The sequence below is a fragment of the Salvia hispanica genome, chromosome 2, assembly GCF_023119035.1.
Source record: "Salvia hispanica cultivar TCC Black 2014 chromosome 2, UniMelb_Shisp_WGS_1.0, whole genome shotgun sequence".
Lineage (NCBI taxonomy): Eukaryota > Viridiplantae > Streptophyta > Magnoliopsida > Lamiales > Lamiaceae > Salvia > Salvia hispanica.
The window spans coordinates 10344927-10364972 of NC_062966.1; the positions used below are offsets into that span (position 1 = coordinate 10344927).

At 36.7% G+C, this 20046-nt stretch overlaps 3 protein-coding genes and 2 long non-coding RNA genes across 6 annotated transcripts; 3 read left to right on the forward strand and 2 right to left on the reverse strand.

Annotated features, from left to right (window-relative positions):
* The first annotated feature begins 1394 nt into the window (after nucleotides 1-1394).
* On the forward strand, nucleotides 1395-2907 carry LOC125207218 (AAA-ATPase At2g46620-like). The gene has a single exon (XM_048106465.1). It carries the CDS (start codon nucleotides 1456-1458, stop codon nucleotides 2788-2790), a length of 1335 nt encoding a protein of 444 aa, XP_047962422.1. The 5' UTR covers nucleotides 1395-1455; the 3' UTR covers nucleotides 2791-2907.
* Nucleotides 2908-3918: 1011 nt separating this feature from the next.
* LOC125207219 (ras-related protein RABA3-like) lies at nucleotides 3919-4914 on the reverse strand. Its single transcript, XM_048106466.1, has 2 exons — nucleotides 4583-4914; nucleotides 3919-4511 (listed from the first exon to the last, which is right to left on the reverse strand). The coding sequence occupies exons 1-2, from the start codon at nucleotides 4804-4806 to the stop codon at nucleotides 4073-4075; spliced, it is 663 nt and encodes a 220-aa protein (XP_047962423.1). The 5' UTR covers nucleotides 4807-4914; the 3' UTR covers nucleotides 3919-4072.
* Nucleotides 4915-8187: 3273 nt separating this feature from the next.
* Nucleotides 8188-9017, forward strand: LOC125204380. Its single transcript, XM_048103036.1, has one exon. It carries the CDS (start codon nucleotides 8249-8251, stop codon nucleotides 8918-8920), a length of 672 nt encoding a protein of 223 aa, XP_047958993.1. The 5' UTR covers nucleotides 8188-8248; the 3' UTR covers nucleotides 8921-9017.
* Nucleotides 9018-16829: 7812 nt separating this feature from the next.
* LOC125204292 lies at nucleotides 16830-18069 on the reverse strand. Of its 2 annotated transcripts, XR_007173533.1 has the most exons (3): nucleotides 17663-18060; nucleotides 17356-17580; nucleotides 16830-17196 (listed from the first exon to the last, which is right to left on the reverse strand). It is a non-coding gene; the product is annotated as an uncharacterized LOC125204292 (long non-coding RNA). The 2 variants fall into 2 exon arrangements; XR_007173532.1 differs by having other exon boundaries at nucleotides 16830-17580; nucleotides 17663-18069.
* On the forward strand, nucleotides 17092-19180 carry LOC125204291. The gene is made up of 4 exons (XR_007173531.1): nucleotides 17092-17163; nucleotides 17241-17388; nucleotides 18462-18524; nucleotides 18982-19180. It is a non-coding gene; the product is annotated as an uncharacterized LOC125204291 (long non-coding RNA).
* Nucleotides 19181-20046: the final 866 nt, after the last annotated feature.

Below are 20046 nucleotides of genomic sequence, written 5' to 3' on the forward strand. Positions count from 1 at the left end.
TCACCAACGTTGTTGGCTACGTCCATGGGCAGGAAACGGAGAACAAATTTTATTCAGAGTGTTTTTAGATTATGGCTACAGATTGGATCTGATTGGATTTCAGATTACAGAATTATGTCCTCTACTCCCGTATAAATAGGCACACATGATAGACTGGGCCTAGAATGACAATCATATCCCAATTCGGAAACATAATCCTATCTCAATTAGGAAACATAATCTATACAGATTCAAGGCATACTAACAAATCTCCACCTTGACTTGAATTCTCCCTTGCAAATGCATCATTACAATGCTAGAAACCAGACTTCTCCTTCCTTGCCTCAGATTTTCCATAAACCGAAACTATTTCTCCCAGTGAATTTATCGACCTTCACGTTCAGAGCAAACATCTTGATCAATTAACACAGAAACCCTAACAGATGCGGAAGTCAGAGACCCTAGGTTCGAAAATCAGGCTCTGATACCAGTTTGTTGTGACAGAATAGAGCAATTGTGTAATCGAGACAAACAGAAATGTAAAGAAGACACGGATTTACGTGGTTTGCCAACGTTGTTGGCTACGTCCATGGGCAGGAAACGGAGAACAGATTTTATTCAGATTTCGGATTATGGCTACAGATTGGATCTGATTGGATTTCAGATCACAGAATTATGTGCTCTACTCCCATAGGCACACATATGACAGACTGAGCCTAGGAAACATAATACTATCCCAATTAGGAAACCTAATCCTATACAGATTTAAGGCATACTAACACCCAGTCATAGCAATCAAACCACATCCAGCGCGCGAAAGTGTAGGGTTTATATCAATGTAGCCGCATTTAATTTGCGTTCGATCACTTTCCTATTTTGAATGTATCTCACCATTCGCCAAAATCACATTCCATTGAAGAAATACAAAACCAAAATTTAATTAAGGACAAGATACATTAATCATTAATCCATAATTACATACTCCCTTCGTCCCCGATTAAGAGTCACACTTTTTCATTTCGGTTCGTCCCCAATTAAGAGTCACACTTCATTTTTACCATAAATAGTAAGTAGGTTTCACATTCCACTAACTCAATTCACTCACATTTTATTACAAAATCAATATAAAAAAATGGGTCACACATTCCACTAATTTTTTCAACCACATTTTCTTTACATTTCTTAAAATTTGTGTTTGGTCAAAAGTGTGACTCTTAATCGGGGATGGAGGGAGTATTTTGCAAATCCGCGGGACTGATTTGGGTATGTTATTGTTTTTGTAGCACAAATACGAAGATATCAAGTTTGTTTGTTCTATAATCTTTGAACACGGTGGGAATAATTGTATTTGTGCAATCCCCATATATATTTAGTTGCCGGCTACAAACAACCATTGCTACTAATAAATTCTTTTTAGTACCAATCTCATCCTCCGCCACGATATGTGACCCAAAAATCTAGTTGGTTTCTCCCAACATGCTGATGCTCCTCCTAAATCCAAGCCTATTTTTGGCGGCATCTTCCTCCATCATATTTCTCATATTTTTGTTCCGATTATTTCTCCAATGGGCGGACGTTCACCACCACGTGAAGGTGCCCCAGCTCGACGATTCGACTCAGAAAGAGAACCCGTTCTACCGCCGAGTCGCGCTCTACATCGACTCGCTCCCCTCCCTCCACGACTCCGACTACATCAACCTCCTCTCCGGCCACGCCCCAAACGACATCGTTTTATCCCCCGGCGAGGATCAGGTCATCCCCGACACCTTCCTCGGCGCCCGCCTTTCCTGGCTCAACCGCGTCGACAGAGACGAGAGGACCAACGTCGTCGCGCGGAGCTTTGTGCTTCGGATCAAGAGGAAGGACAAGCGCCGGATTCTCAAGCCCTACCTCCAACACATCCACGCCGTCTCCGATGATCGCGGCCGCGAGATGAGGATTCACGTCAACGGCAGCGGCCGCTGGAATTCCGCCCCCTTCGATCACCCCGCCGATTTCGAATCCCTAGTGATCAGCCACGATTTGAAGAGCAGGATTCAATTGGAATTGGAGATGTTCGCCCGCTCCAAGCAATACCACCACAAATTAGGGCGCGTTTGGAAGCGGAGCTACCTCCTCTACGGCCCCTCCGGCACCGGCAAATCCAGCTTCATCGCCGCCGTCGCCAATTTCCTCAATTACGACATCTACAGCGTCAATCTCTGGCAGGTCACCGACGACGCAGATCTCATCTCCCTGTTAACGCAGAGCTCATCGAAATCCGTCGTCGTCGTCGAGGATCTGGACCGCCACGTCTCGGAGAATCCGGCGAGGGTTTCGACATCGGCTCTGCTCAATTTCATGGACGGATTGCCGAATTTCCAGGACGAGAGGATCATGATCTTCACCATGAGATCCAAAGAAGGCGTGGTGGATTCAGCCCTGCTCCGCCCGGGAAGAATCGACGTCCACATTTACTTCCCATTGTGCGATTTCAATTCATTCAAAACTCTAGCCACCAATTACCTAGGCGTGAAGGAGCACAAATTGTTCCCGCAAGTCGAAGAAATCATCCAGAGCGGCAGAACCACGAGTCCCGCGGAGATCAGCGAGTTGATGCTGGTGAACCGGAGCTCCCCGAGCCGGGCTCTGAAGAAGGTGATATCGGCTTTAGAGTTGAGCGCTATGAAGGTGGTGTCTGGCAGCGCCACCACATCTCCAACGGCGGAGTCGTTGCCCAAGGAGCTCCGCAAGGTGTACTCAATGTTGAGGTCGAAGAGCGCCAAGAAGTCCGCATCGTTTGAACCTGACCATGAAATTGTTGATAGATGACAACTGATTACTACTTTCCAATAGATTTTAGTTTTAGTTTTTAATTCGTCTGCATTTGTTAGGTTGTACATTGTTAATGCAAACCATTCATGAATAAATAGTGAGTATGGATTTCAATTTTTTTTCTCCTATGTGAATGAGTATATAAGTTACACTTAATAGCATTAATGGTTTGAGGTTAGATTTATAAAACACAGATAGAAAGGTCCTATACATTAGGTGAGTGATTATTGGTGAATGGCAATGATTGTGTGTGTGTGTGAAGTTCTTGAGCTGTCTCATTCTTATAGTAATAATGATTTTGAGTTTAGGCAACTGCCGTCGCAAACGTTGGCATTATAAATTAGACAGAAAATGAATGTTTATTCAGGTTACATGCAAGTTGTCTCAAGCGATAAATGCACGAGTAAGTAAATGGCTGTTCAATACCATTATTGTATCATATGCCTATCTATGATTGACCCATGCTGTCATTTGCACGAGCAAATACCTCACTATTTATTTCATTAAATCTATGTATAAAATACTTCAAGCTAAAATCAAGTTTGCTTGTTTGCAACGCAACATTAAGCATTTATGTATTGAGTAAATTGTCTAACAAATCATAAGCTTTGATGAAATTTTAATCCATCATAAAATTTAAATTTATTCACAAAAAATTTAAATTTATTCACAATAAAATTTAAATGTATTCACAATTATTTTATGACGAACATTTTTTATGAAATTACATTTAGTATTGTACTTTAAGGATATCTTCGTACTGCCGATAAATAAATTAAACAATGATGTCTAGAGACTAGACATAAAAAAAAATAGTTAACAAACATCAACAATAATATGTTTTGCCTATGGATAATTTTTATCTAACAGATATGATTATCATCAGCCACATGATGCCGTAGGGATATGAGTGGCAAATTTCCTCCGACAGCGATGGTTTAGCCTCTTCCCTCCGGATAGCATACATACAAACACATGACAATAATACTATGGCATTGTTCGATTGTCATGACTCATTATCATATGATATCCATCTAGGATAAGTTGTGAGATTATTTTAATCCAACAGAATTGCCCATGACTCACTCGTTATCACGTAAACATAATATGCATTTAATCATAACATATACCAAACAAATCACATTTGTACTAAAAGAATCTACCGGTTTGAGCTCATCAAAAAGCATTTGAAGCCAAAACACAATCATGATTCATGGTGAGTTATACTAATATGAAGATCGAAAACACAGCAAAACTAGCACATACTGAGAAACAAGAGTCAGCAAGAACAGGTAGACAAGTTCTTCATCTCACTAACTTCAGACTGAGCAGCTTCGATCTTCAACCCTGACAACAGCCCCCCATTGGGCTTCACCAAATTGCTGCTATCCAAGGCCTTCTTAGAAACCACATCATAGATTTCGTGAAGCAGCTTCAGAAACGCAGGCTCCACATTCTCACCGCTGAGCGCCGACGTCTCAAAGAAGAACAAATTTTGGGTCTCTGCGAACTCCACAGCATCCTCAGCGGGAACAGCTCTGGAGTCGACGAGATCAGCCTTGTTACCGATCAACATAATAACAATAGAGGCGTCGGCGTGAGCCCTGAGCTCATCCACCCATCTCGCCACGTGGTCGAAGCTCTGCCGCTTCGTCACGTCGTACACCAGCATTGCCCCCAGGGCTCCCCTGTAGTACGCGCTCGTCACAGCTCTATACCTGACTTAATTAATTTTACAACAATTATTACTATCCACCAAAATACAACAATTATTGCAACAATTACAGACCTCTCCTGGCCGGCGGTGTCCCAGATCTGGGCCTTGACGAGTTTAGAACTGATGGAGACGGTTCTGGTCTGAAATTCGACGCCGATGGTGGACTTGGAGTCCAAGCAGAACTCGTTCTTCGCGAACCTCGACAGCAGCTGAGTCTTCCCGACGGCGGAGTCGCCGATCACCACCACTTTGAACACGTAGGCTATCCTCTCCTCCTCGCTCATCTCTTGATTCATTTTTCGTCTTCAAAATCAGAGGAAACAATTACAAGGGGATGTCTGATAAAGTAAAGGCGGTTGAGTTAAATAAATAACGCGGAAAATGAAATGAGTATTGATAGTGATCCACTGCTTTCACTCTGCTTCATCAACTGTTTTCACCTTTTTCCTCAATTCAATCACATTTTAGATCATATTTTGTACTTTTCATTTTTCTATTGTTTTTATTTCTGCATTATTTTTATTTATGTACATCTGGACAGTCCTACACACAGTTGGATATATTCATTTAAATTAAAGTTTTTTTTCTCAATTTCTTACTCCAGATAAAGAATATAAACGCTTAATAATGAGCAAAGTATATTTTGGTTAGGTTTTATGGGTGTAAAGGCTAGCACTTTACCATAATCTCGGCCGTGATCCAAGGACTAATTCTGTCTTCGTTATACTACAAATATTCGGCTATATTTTCAGAGATTTCAACTCAAATCAACTTTATTTTCTTTTTAACCTTCTAATCAATTATGTTAAAATTCAAAATTTTCTGAAATTCGAAAGTGAAAAAATCTTGCTGAGAAAAAAAAAAGGAAAAAAAAGAGGAAATTGAATACGTACGAATATTTACCAAATAACCCATCAAATAAATCATAGTATCACACTTGATCGATTCATGAAATTTTCTCCAAAAATTCAGTAAAAGATTTAAAGCTAAAATTAGTAGCAAAATATATAAAAATGTTATTTTTATTTATTGAATTTCATTCTTAGATTATTATCTATCCTACCTAACATGCTAGGACAGGAGCCTTATAACTTATAGTACTAGTAAGATGCACACTTTTACCAAAATTGAACAGCCCATATCACAAAAGGTAAAATGATTTAAAAGTAATGGAGTTTGGCCTTTGGGTGTTGACCTCTCAAATATAAGAAACGGGTCATGACTCATGACTCATGATATACAAGCATACCACAGGGGCTATAAAAATAAATCAATGTATTCGTACTATCTCGGACGGAAAAAGGTTTGTAGAGGAACCGATGGAAAATGTAATCACATTCTACAATTTGTTGTCTTGCAGAATATATCATCATACAATATAAATGATGTTATCTATAAATCTATAATTTATGGCCTTTAGATAATGAATGTTTGAAAACCTATTTTCCTTGAATTAATATTTCATTAAGTAATAATTATTCACAATACAAACATAATTTTTGGACAAGACAAAAAGTAAAACAGGAAATATGCGTTCAATCCTCTATTCTCTTCAAATTGCGGGACCCCTTTTTGGATGTCGGTGAGAGCTGGCAGAGGCATTGCACGGCTCCCTTGTCCTATCTCTTCACATCCTTGTTTTCTCGTTTGCTTCCCCTTTTAATTTGATACTCCCTCCGTTCCACAATAATAGAAACATTTCATTTTGCGCACTCATTTAGAAAAATTATTATAAATAGTTAAAGTGGAGAAAAAGTTAAGTAAGAGAAAGAATATTGTAAATAAGACTCGTCTCTATATTATTCTCTCTCTTACTTCACTCTCTCTCCACTTTAACTATTTAATACTCCCTCCGTCCCGGCTAAGATGATACATTGCTTAGCCGGCACGGGATTTTAGGAGTTATTGGTTAAAGTGTTTAATTGGAGAGAGAAGGTGAGTGCAAATATTAAAGTATAGATATAAAGAAAGATGGATATTTTAATAGGAGTGAGAAAAAGTGGTTGAGTATATTAATTGGAGAGAGAAAGTTACCAAAAAATGAAATGTGTCATCTTAGTTGGGACAAACTAAAAAGGAAAACGTGTCATCTTAAGCGGGACGGAGGAAGTATCATTTTTTCAAAACGAGTGCAGAAAATGAAATGTCTCTATTACTTTGGAACGGAGGGAGTACTATCTTATTCATTTCAAATAAAAGTCACATCTCATAATTTTAGTCCATCCCACAATAAAAATTACTATAACTAATTTTTATAAGTATGTCTCACATTCCAGTAACTTATTTCATTCACATTTTATTATAAAACTATCATAAAAAGATGGACCAAATATTCCACTAACTTTTGAAATCCACTATTCTTAACATTTCTTAAAATTCATGCTTACACCAAATGTGAATCCTATTGTAGTACAGAGAGTGTAGTAAAAAGTAGGTGGAAAAAGTTAATGAAATATTAGTCCTATTTTTATATACTAATTTTATAATAAAATGTTTCTATAATAAGTTAGTGAATATAAGGTGAATTACTAAAAGTAGTAGATATAAGGATTTCAACTAATTGGGTATAAACAAGAAAGGAAATTGAATTAATGAGGACAGATGGAGTACAAGTCCTCAAACATCATTTACCCCACCTAGTTTGATATGGAGTATCATATAGGAGTAATATTCATCTTGAGTATCCATATTGCGAAGTTACCATACCTAGAAAACTTTTCAATTGAACTCTTTGTTATCCCATGATGACTAAAGAGTATTTTAGAACTGAAGACTTTGGCTCTGATACCATCATATTATTGAATCTAGTTTCGGTTCAATCTAATACCACGAAAATTGAATAATAAACAAATAAAATAGTATAAAAATTTGGATGATAAAAATATTATGTGATTCTGTCAATGTCATCGATCAATTATAATATATAGAAATAATTAATAAAAGACTAACACCAGTTTTGAGATATAGGAATTAGAAAGCTAAGTAGGGGGGAGAGCACAGAAGCTCTGTAACCGTGCTGATGTACTATTGGTTGATCTAAAACCATTCTTCCCATGCCCATTCTATAGCCAAAAGGTAGAAGAGAGAGTCCACAAAATTTATTTACACACGCACATATCTCAGCTAAAATTTTAGGAGCCAAATATTCCTTGTTTGAATTGCACGCGAAGTGAAAAAAGATTTTACTATGCATTTAACGCACTATCGTCCAATAGATCTCCACCTTATCACCTCTGATAAAGCCCTAACGGGCTAATCCACCAAGAGGTTCTTAAGATTCTCGATGATCTTACTAGTGATTTGTCTTGCACATTTCATAATTGAATGATAAATTGGTGTCCTCACATTAGTACTCATTTGTTTCACTATTCATTCACACTACTAAAATTTTACACGTGTATGTTAACTTTACATCGCATTGTCCGAAGAAAATCATGGGAAATTGATTATTCAAATTTTGAAAAATCCAAAATAAATCAGAATTTGACCAAAATTCGTGAATTTTCATGTAATTAACCCATATTACTATTACTTTTGGACGTAGATGGAATGACTCCTTAAATGAATTTGTATACAAGTACAACGACAAAAAATATTATAGAATGAAATTGTAAACATTGCCACAACTATTTTAAAAAAATTCCCATTTGAATTTATGTGGAGTCTATTTGTTGAGACTCCACAAGCTCCAAAATCATCCAAACCTGACCCCATTCCATTCCCATCGAAAGCCAAGCCATGGACACCCTCTCAACCTCCCTCAATCCAATCTTCACTATCCCCAAATCCAATCTCAAAAACCACCACCACCACCCTTCAATCCCATCCAAATCCAAACCCAAAACCACCAAACTCTCAAACAAAACCACCTCTTTCACCACCCAAAACCACTTCCTCCCTCCCCACATCAACTCCTCTCGACCATCCTCGCCGCTCAAACAGTACCCCAAGCCACCGGAGCCCCACCACCGCCCTTCCACGGGCTACGCCGTCGCGCTGCTCGACGCCGCACGGCGCCACAACGCGGTGGGCGCAGTCCGCAGAGACGTCGGGCGGCTGTTGAGATGGCTGCGCGACGACCAGCTCCGCCACGTGATGGCGGACCCTGATTTGACGGCGAAGGGAGAGTTAGTGAAGGAGGTGGTGAAGCAAGGCCGGTTTGAGAAGCATTTGGTTAAACTGGTGAAGCTCTTGGCGGAGAAAGCTAAGCTGGATTTGTTGGTGTCAGTGTTGTCGGAATTCGGAAGGATTTGTGACGAACTTAGCGTGAGGAATGATCAGGTGGTGCTGGTTCCATGTGGGGTGAAAATGGAGGAAACTCAGATGTTGGAGATAGTTGAGAGGATTCAGAGGGTGACTGGAGCCGATAAGGTCACTTTAACAAAATTAGTTCATCCTATAATTGTGTAATAATACTCCATTTTGAATTCTCATGCTCTGTTTGATTTAATTTGTCCCCGGTTTTCAGTTATCATTAAAAATACAACATATTTGCGTTTTCTTTCTAGTTTATTTGTATATCGTGGTTCGATGGTTTTGATACTATGATTTATTAAGGCCGTAATTATATCTCTAAGAGCACTCCCAATGCTCTCCCTAAAAACTCCCTTATTTCTCCCTAACTCCTGCCACATCAGCGCCACATCAGCACCAAAATTTATCCCCAGTTTTTAGCCAACTTTTAGCCAACTGCTCCAATGGTTTCTCCCTTATTTCTCCCTAACTCAACATTTCATTTTTACATCATTACTAATTTAATTGTTTTATTTTTGTATATAATAAAGCTAGCTAATTTAATTTATAAGACAAAACAAATAATAGTAATAAAGTTCGTTGTATTAAACACGAGTAAACATTACAACGACGAAAATTAATAAAAAAAAATAGTACAGGAATGGAAAAAAAAATTCAAAGTAAAAAAATTCAAGGGCGGTGGGCGCGGTTTCTATTTGCCCACAATTCTTCGATCATATCGTGTTGTAGTGCTCGATGGGCCTCCTTTTGGTGTATGTCCATGAACGCCTTGAACCGTTCATGTTCGTTGTTGGCGAAACCCGCGACATCCCATCCGGTGGGAGCGGGAGGTACCTCTTCTTCGGAAGAAGAATGAGATATCTCCTCGTCGGACCGAGAATGAGAAGATGATTCAAAATTCATTAAATATAGATGGAGAGAGAGAAAATAAATGAAGAGAGAAAATGGATGAGGATGAGGAGAGAATGAAGAGAGAAAAGGGATGGGGAGAGAATGAAGAGAAGGTGTGTATTTATAGGGGAGAAATTAAAAAAAAAACAATAAATATTTTTATCGCCAAATTATCGCCCACAGTGGTCGGCGATAATTCGGCGATAATCCGGCGATGAATCGGGAGTTGGTGATGAATCGGTAGAATTAACGCCGAATTATCGCCGAATTCACCCCAACGCCCGGCGATAATCCGGCGATATTCGGCGATTTTTCGCCGACCCTAACGCCTAACCATTGGGAGTGCTCTTATAGGGATGTAATCAATTGCTAACTAATTACCAATCCCAAATTGAGACCAATTTTCAACCATTAGATTAGAAGATCTTGTAGTTAATATAATGCCAAGTGTAATATATTTTAAATTTAAATAATTATTAATTAAATTAAAAGGGTATTAATGTCAAATCTTATATATAGTAATTATAACTAACTACTTTCACTCTCCTCAAAATCATCTCAAATCTTTAAATTTACATAACTCTCTTAATTTAAATTATTTTTTCGTAAAAAATATATCAAATTAAAGATAATTTAATAAGGATTCCAACGAGATCTCAATTGCATATGTTCCGACGATGTTCGGGTGATGAAATTTGATAAATTATATTTCAATTTTCGTACATGTTGATAAGCAGCTTTTATCAACAAATGCAACAAAAAATCTCAATATATTGTAGGCAAAATCTCAATATTATGCATGTCCAATCTCAATAAAAATGTGTTGATATTTTCTTATCCTTGTATTGATATTCTAATGTCATATTGTTGATCTTTGTAATACACAATGTTGATATAAAAAAACACCCACGAAAATTATCATATGATACATAATGACGATATTACCCTTTTGTTGATATTTTGTCTACTATTTATTGAGATTTGTATGCTTTAATCTCATCCACTTATTTTAAAATCCAAAGGTGGAGATTTAGTCTTGATTTTGGATTAGGGTGCTATAAGCATTAGAATAAGACCCCTTATAAATCTTATTTAACAAAAACGGCAGCTATTGAAAATTATTAAATTTTATAAGCTTATAAGTTCGTATAAGAAGACTCCGAATTTTCTCGGGAAATAAAGAAAACTTGTTCAATTTTAATCATTTTAATCATAATAATTATAAGTATGTTAGTATTAGCACCTTTCTAATTTAATATTTCGAAGTCCATCTAAGAAATATTCCCAGAGCAGATTAAATAAGAGACGAGCGTCTATGAGTCTCATAATGTTAATCCACTCCTCAACTAAATCAAAGTACTTCCTCCGTCCGCGAATAGAAGTCCCGGTTGGCCATTTTCAATCGTCCGCCATTAGGAGTCCCGGTTAGACATTTTATCTTGGGAGTATAAAAATGACCTCAGTGTTCCCTTAATTTAGAAGCTGCAATTATTTTTAATCCACTTTGATTGCAATTTCTCACTCTCTCTCTTAATGTTAGATTTCATTATTCCAAAGAATAAATCAAATAATAATATAAATGGGTCCCACGTTCCACTATCACACACTTTAATTATTACACTCAAACTTTTCTTAAAACTCGCACCCAACTCAACCGGGACTCCTATTCGCGGACGGAGGGAGTAACGTTTTTGGATATAGGTTTTTATGGATGAGATTTAACTTCATTCCAGTACATACAGGCGGTTTTGCCATCACGTACCGTTCTTTTTCTCTGTAATGTCTATCACCGCCGTACGACGTTGACAACAAAATGAAATGATAGCCTAATTGAATGATGTAATAAGCACATGGAATGGTGTGATAAACTATTTGAATGAAGTATGTGTAGAAGCATTTGAAGTCTTGCTGAAATGAAGTAAAAACTTTGTCCAATGAAGTAATAATGTTTTTGAATGAAGTAATAAACTTATTGGAATAAATTATCTTTTTAAAGTGAATAAAGTAAAAACCCAGTTCAATGAATTCGTATAAAGCATGTGTTGAATCATTTCAAAACCTACTGGACGTAAGTAAAAACATACTGTAGTTTCAAGGTATTACATACCGGAATGAAGTAATAAACCTGCTAGAATGAAGTAAAATGAGCTTATAATGAAGATCGAAATAATTTACACATCAACGAATCTCATCAAAAAACTTGATCTAATGGCCATAATTTGGTCTCTAGTTCGGTCTTTAAAATTGGTTCGACATTGCTCACAACTCTAGATCTATATAGCATAGTTGTATGATTCGAGTTTAATAATAATCCATATCAAGAATCACGTAATACCACTAAAAATAATATCGATAAGGACGTCTTCTAATGCAATTAAAGATGCTAATTTATGTTTCTAAATATGTCACCAACGTTTCAAAAAATGTTATTATTGTTGGCGTCTAAATTAAAATTAGAGGACGCAAATGAAAGCGTCCTAAAAAACAAAAGATTAAGTTAATTGTCCTTAATTTTGAAACGCTTTCTTTTATGTCCTAAATTATTGTTATTTTAAAAAAATTTCCAACAGAAGTAATTGCATTTTAATTTTCGTATCTTTAAAAATTAAGTTTTCGTATCTTTAAAAATTAAGTTTGTTGTAGTGTGCATTAATCAAGAAAGAAATACTAAAAGCAAAGCAAACTTGTAGTATTAAAAATGCAGATTCCGCAATAACATGTACTAATAAACAACCAAATTATAAACAACCAAATTATGTATAACTATTTTCGTATCTTTAAAAATTAAGTTTGTTGTAGTGTGCATTAATCAAGAAAGAAATACTAAAAGCAAAGCAAACTTGTAGCATTAAAAATGCAGATTCCGCAATAACATGTACTAATAAACAACCAAATTATAAACAACCAAATTATGTACAACTAAAATAAGGCTATATCAGTAATTTGAAGTAATAATTATGTATTCAAATATTAATTGTAGTTAGTGGGTAAACTTAAAAGACTTAATTACCCTTTAACCTCATTTTTTATTTTTAAAATCTAAATTCCCCTCTTCTTGCTTTACTAAAGTTACATGCATTAATTACATTTTATAGTTCCAAAAGCAAATCAACGCACAAAAATTGAATAGTTGTATGTTTTAGGGATAACTGCTTGACTCAACTTATTTTTAAAACAAGTATAACCGCAAGTGTAAAGGGCTAATGTAGCAAATAGTAAGCAAAGAGTACCGTATCCACAGAAACAATGAGTGTCAACCTAATTACCACGAACCAACCTCAACTACTATCTAAATGAATCAGAAAGTTTTGGTTTTTCTAAATCTACTTAAAAGCAAGGTAAAATCATTTAAAAACAACTAGAGAATTAAAAGCAAATAAAAGAGACGGATGTAGATCAAGGATGAGAAAGGTAGATTCCTACGAGATCGATAACAATTATCCTATGCTCAACTAATTTCAAAACTATGCCAACAAGGGTCTCAAGGGTTATTAAGCTATCACTAAGGTAAAACTATATCTTCTCCCGAAGCATACAATTCGTAGATTGCTGCCTAGAACCGAAGTGTCTTCCTAGAACAAAGGTAACAACTCCTAAAAGCTCCTAAGATACTTAGCTTCATTCAAGGGCTTAAATCTATCGATTATATCGGCAAAGACGTCAACTTCTCTTCTTTCAAATTAAACTACTCATCTCCCGAGTGTTGTAGTAAAATCTAGATGCATTTATAAGGAGATCAATCAAATAATTGTATAAGCACAAGAGAAGTCAAAATAATCACATGAGCCAAGGCATAGAAAAAGGAAATCAATTAAACATAAGAATCATTGTATCTCCCCCGTAGAACTCTACGGAGGATTTAGCTACTCATGTTCATCACAAAAGTCAAAGAAATATTCAAAGGAATAATAAAAAACATTGTTTGAACAAGAATAAAACTAAAAGATGAACTCCTAGAATTGGATTGGGCGGATTGGAGGCCTCGTCTTCAATCTTGTGATGAATACTCGTCCTCTGCTCGTTCTTGTATTCTTCCTAGGTGAATATGCGGTATTTTTGGGGTAGGAGGCGTGTAAGTTGTGTTTGGAGGTGTTTACTAGGCATATATATACCTAGGGTTGACTTTGGGTGCGAAATAAACTGTCGGACAAAGCTGGCGGGTCGCCAAGTTGGGTGTGCGTCGAAGTTGGCGAATCGCCAACTGCTTACGACGTTTTTCTCGTGTTTTGCTGGCGGGTCGCCAGGTTTGTTTGCATGCGAACCCGACGGGTCGCCAACTATGTCACTACTCCGCTCAGTCTTGGTAAAACGGTCATAACTTCTTCTACCAAACTTCGATTGAGACGTTTAAGATATCCACGCAAAGCTCTTTCGAAGTCGAAGAGAATGGTATGCATTATGTGCGAATCGGACTTCAAAATCTCCAGAAAAACTATTTCGAACCAAAGCCGTTGCACATCCATATATTTTGTACATTTTTCTACACATTCTTCACAAAATGGTCAAAATACCAATATTATAGAGAAGTAGCTATAACCATGTCTCAAAGTACACAATATATGATCAAAACCAAGTAAAACTACCCTCTAAAACCATGTAAAATCCAAGTGAATCAACTCCCCAAACTTAAACAATTGCTAGTCCTCAAGCAAAGAAGAAAAAGAACTAGAAGAAACTTGGATTCAAAAGAGTTTTAGACATCATCATCGTTTCAAATAATACGGAATAAAGGAACATATCACAATACAAATTTCATCAAGTTAAGCCGTCGAATGCACTTTTACTACTAAATCATATATCACCTTGGATTCATGCTTCACTCGGTATGTATATATGTGTGTATTTTACCTTACTCAAAAGTGTATAAGATATCAAGTAACACTCAAACCATTCAAAAATGCATGGCTTACCATAGGCTTGCTCAATGTCTAACCTCTCATCTACTTCATGTGACAATAAATCTAGAGTCCGAAAGGTCTTTTAATTAGGTTATAATGTAGGCTCTTTGGTAAGGTGGGGTAATATTTGGCTAAAGTGACTAAATTCCCCAAAAATGCATTAAAAAATGCATGACTTACCATAGGCTTGCTCAATGTCTAACCTCTCATCTACTTCATGTGACAATAAATCTAGAGTCCGAAAGGTCTTTTAATTAGGTTATAATGTAGGCTCTTTGGTAAGGTGGGGTAATATTTGGCTAAAGTGACTAAATTCCTCAAAAAGATGTGAAATCCCAAGACATTACATCATCCACATTCAACTTCAACCATTAACCAAAACACTTCTCAACAATAACTAGACTTTGTGTAATGCTTCCCAACTTCCAAAGACTTTGAATTATTCTCTATATAATTTTTTTTTCTTTTTTTTTTCTTTTTCTTTCTTTCTCTTTCTTTTTTTTTTTCAACCAATTTCCAACTTGATAAGCTAAACACAACCAATTTCTTTCAACAATTAAACTCTCCAAACTCTTCTTTTCATAGATCAACAATTATAGAGTCTAGGATTCCCTACCCACTTGATTAGCTTGACAAAAGAAAAGACAATAGGCTCAAACTTGGCTATCAAGGGTATTATATAATAAGGTTAGTGTTTAGGTAAAAATAAGGCTAACAACGATGGCCTAACATCTTCCCCTATCTCTAAGGTCACTATGTGGACTCAAGAAGACAAGGGGCAAGTTTTAGAAACACATGCACAATTGATGATAAAACACATATGAAAGAGTTGAAAGATCAAGTCTTACTGGGCAAATAGCATGAATCAAGACAAACAGGCAATTCGTTACTTATGCATCATATTACTCAAACTCTCAAGTCAATGGTCAAGTGATAGATCAAAATAGATGGTTCTTTTATCATAGACGACTAGTCTTCACCCAAATTACTACCCAAATTTTCAATTCAATTTTAAAATTTTCAATCAATCCCAACCAATCAAAGCAAAAAAAATTCATGGAGTTCTAACAAAGAAATTCTATCCTAAAATAAGATAAAAAAGCAACAAAAGACAACTAATCAATCAAAAAGATATTTACCTCGTTAGTGTCCCTATCCACCATATCATCCCCCCAAACTTATTCAAAGCTATGCAAAGAATAAATTTGAAAAATTGGTGGAGAAGGGAGACTTACATGGTATGCAAGCACACAAAACCCATCAAAAACAAACTGAAACGAAAAAAAATTTATAAGTTACCTACTAGGGGTTACCTCCCCTACAGTGCCTTTGGTTATTGTCATTGGCTCGACGTCCTCCATGAGCTGCATCATGTCACGCCATAAATGGTGGTGTTGGCTTTTCCTTCAATCTTGGACGCATATGATCTCGCCAATCTCTTCTTCCACCAAGTATTTTTTAGCGCTCCATCAGAAATTTTGGTTTCCACCTTGGGTGAATTTTTAGTTTTTGTTTTTTTCTCCTTCGCTTTAGGATTTGATGCATTCTCTTCTTTAGAAATTGATCCACCACATAAACAAAACATCCACCGTGGTAATTAAAAATCCCCCAATGTTGACTCAATTGCTTGTGTCTTTTGGACCTTCACAACATGCACAACTTTGAACTCCATCTTCATAACAAGTTCATCGTCTTCATGACTCTTCATAGCATTGTAGATAGACAAAATGTGTCGTTTGTTTCTCATACGAAGAATGAGCTCTCCCTTTGCTATACCTATCAATGTTTTTCCCATTGCTAGGAATGGACGCCCCAAGATAAGCGGCACATTCATTTCTTTCTCCATATCCAACACTACAAAATCGACGGGAAATATAAAGTCGTGTACCTTCACCAGAACATCCTCAACAATTCATTTAGGATAGGTATCTGTCATCTGCAGTGTGATTGTAGTCGGCTTGAGAGTGCCGATCTTCATCTTTCTTAAAGACGATAATGACATCAAATTTATGCTTGCCCCTTGATCATACAGTGCCTTTGTCTGTCTGTCATTTCCTATGACGCATGAGATACTGAAACTCCCGTGTAACACCCGTCTTTTTAGAACCTCTTCACGTTGAGTTTTGTTTTGAGAACGAGCGAGTGATAGACCTTAAATAAAATATTGTCTTTGTTTCGATTGACTGTGAATGAAATTAGTGAATGCTTGATTGTTGTTGGTTAATCGCGTGGTGAAAGTATTCGCCGAGATTGATGTGAGTACCGTCGATGGGAATATTAGGTGTTCTTATTTAATCACCAAAATACTAAAAATAAAATACCAATAAATACTCTAAACCAAATATTTGGGCTTATCTTTTTACCTCCCATGTTTCTAGCTTTTATTCCTTTTTGGTTGACCGATTTTGAGAAGCCAAAATATAAATTAATTATTCTTCTACTACAGTCAAATTGTTAGTCAAAATAAATTCCCTCTCCTAAATCCACGTCTCCACCTTGCTCCCACTACCAAAAATCTCTCAACAAACCAATCAAATTTCTATATTATACATCTCCTCCCACAATCTCAGCAGTCCGTCGTCCCTGCAGTTTTCTTCCCTTTCAGTGAAGGTAATTTCTTCCCCTCCCATTGAATTCGAAAATCTGCATATTGGTCGATTCCATAATCAAAATTCTCGAAATCACAGTGTGGAGGAGAAACGCAACGAGTTGTGATTTTTTTTTCAATATCTTCTCTTCTGCAAGTTCTGCTTCTTCCGCGAAGTGGGAAGGAGAAATCGAGAGAGTGTGACTTTTCAATACCTTCTGCTTGTGCAAATTTTCTTCTCTTCAAAGGTATATCCTTAATCGCTGAAATCCTCCACATCATGGTCACATATATTTCACAGTAGATCACAGCCCGGAAAAGTTTTGGAATTTAATTCCTTGAAACTTGTTGAATGATAATCTTTTTCCTCCTAAAGCTTCGATCTTTAAGGCTTTAGAAGCCGTCTCCTGTTTCTTTTCAATTTCAATTAAATCATGTGTCTGCCCATTTAATAATTGCAATCAATCAATTAGAATTTTGAGATAAAAGTTTGGATTGGGAAAAGGGGAGAGGAAAACCTACTGTTGGGAGTAGCGGTGCCGCGACGGAGGAGCTGACCGCCGGGATCGGTGGCGGACAGTGGCGGTGACGGAGAGGCCGTGACTGCAGCAGCGACGAAGGCTGTTGCGGCGTCGATTTTTGGAACGAGAGATGAGAGTCCTTTGGTTACTTCTGTTTTTGTGAGAAAGAGGGAGGGAGCTATGACGGATAGGAATTATGCCTCTGTGAAACAATTTGGGAGATAATTTGGGATTGTTCCTGCATTGTGAATTGTTAGGAGAATTTCAGAGAGAAGTTTGAGAATGGGGGAGATGGAGATAGAGATAGAGATAGAGATAGAGACGAGAGGAAGATATAGGCGTGGCTAAATGGCAGAGGATATATACGTGTGATGATTTGGGAGATGTACTACTTTTTTTTTTTTTTTCCTTTTCTTTAGTTGATAAAAGTGTTAAGTTGGGAGTATACTAAAATATATACATGAGTTTGATAGGGAGTACAGACGTGAGTATGGCTGGGAGTAATATATATTAAATGACTAATGCTATTCTTTTCCTTAATTCTTGTTTAATAGAGTTGACCGATTAGTGTTGGGTTAGTTTATCTCATTAAGTAAAATTTATGTGAATCGCTTGGCCTATTTTTAGTAATAACCGAGACTTGTATGTTGGCCACCATTGGGTTTTGTGCTTGATTGATGAGTCTGTTTTATTATTTGTGAATGAGGGATAAATTTTTCAGACACACATGCATGTATTGTCTTTAATTAAATTATTTAGCAAAGCCTGATTTTTTTTGCATATCATGTTATTTTGAAAAGGGTAAAATTTTGCACGTTGTTGAGGTTGGGACAGGAAGTTTGTGGAGGAGCTAAGCTTTTGAGGTGGGCTTTCGTTTTAAATAAGGACTATGTCCTAAATACTATTTTTATGTGAAAGGAGGTGAAAATTGTTTGTCTTGCCATGTTTTGTGTTTGAATGAACCTATCTGAAGTGGCTATGCCATGTATGTTTAATCGAATTCGGGTCCCAGTAGGGCCGCAAACCCTGCTCGGACTAGTGTACACCCAGTAGATCGTGCGCTATCTCTTTGGAGTTGGCCGGTCTAGTGACTTGGTTCGTGGCCACGTTCCTTGTCATGTATGTTCAGATATGGTGATGGTGATGTGGATGGAAAATGGTTGCAACCGAAATTTATGTGAAAATGCTTTTAGTGACTTGGGTTCTTTTCATTTAAAACCCCCAAGATCACTCGGTATGGCTTGACAAACTGATTTTGGCATGTGTCCACTGAGTGCATCAAGTACTCAGCCCTGCATATTTGTTTTTCTTAATGTGCAGATTGAGCGACGACGGGCGTGGAGGATGTTGAGCAGAATTCATGGATTATTTATGTTTGGCTTAATATTGTTGGATATGTCGTGTCTTCATACTCGGCATTTTCCGTGTCTTGAACGCTTCCGCTAGGTGTCTTTTCTTTAAAATTGTTTTAGTATTGAGAACCTAACTCTTTTCAAAATTGTCTACTTTCTAGTCTTTATTTCTTAGAATTGGTTCTTTGTTGAAATGATACTATGTTGTTTTCTAAGTTATTTCAATTATTTAAATATTTTGGTCAAAGATGTGTGTTTCCCCCTTTCTTCCCCGCTTCTTTAATCATCCCCTAGTCGCGATCAACCGTGTTTTCTATCCTTAGAAAATACGGGCGTGACAAAGTGGTATCAGAGCAATTTTTCTTTCCGCTCTGGACCCAAGAGTCTTCTTTCTGTCTTGATCTAGATTTGTATCCTTAGATCAAAATAAATAAATGAATAAATAAATTTTAAAGTGTCAATGGCTCAACATCCGACCGTCGCGCTCAACCTGAAAAGAGGTAAAAAAAAATATTCTTGGAAAAAGAAGTGAAGGATGTTTTGTATAGAAAGTGAAGAACTATTTTGTTATGTTGAGAAAAGAACGAGTTTTTGGAAGTTTTTGCAATGTGTTTGATTTATATAATAAAAAAAATGGAAAGAATTTTGAGGTGAATGTTTTCAGTGGTAATAACTAGTTGTTTTGGTGGAAATTTGGTTGAGGAAAATAATTATGTTGAGGAAAATTGTTGAAAATTTCAGAAATCTTTGAACTTTACATGAAAGCATGCTAGTTCGTTTCTTTTGGGAAATTGAGATATTGAAGTGAATGAGAAGTATGACGTTGTTTTGTCTTAAGATGTATAAAGATATGCGTTTATGCATGATTAGCTATGTGGTATATGAATAACGTTTTAATTAATAGAGTATGGACAGTAAAGTATGAAATATATTGCGAATTTGTTGATAGAATGGAAGTATGATGCTATGAACTTTGTATGCAAACATAGGATGCCCAAGATGTCTGTTAGATTGAACGATATCGAACTTAGTT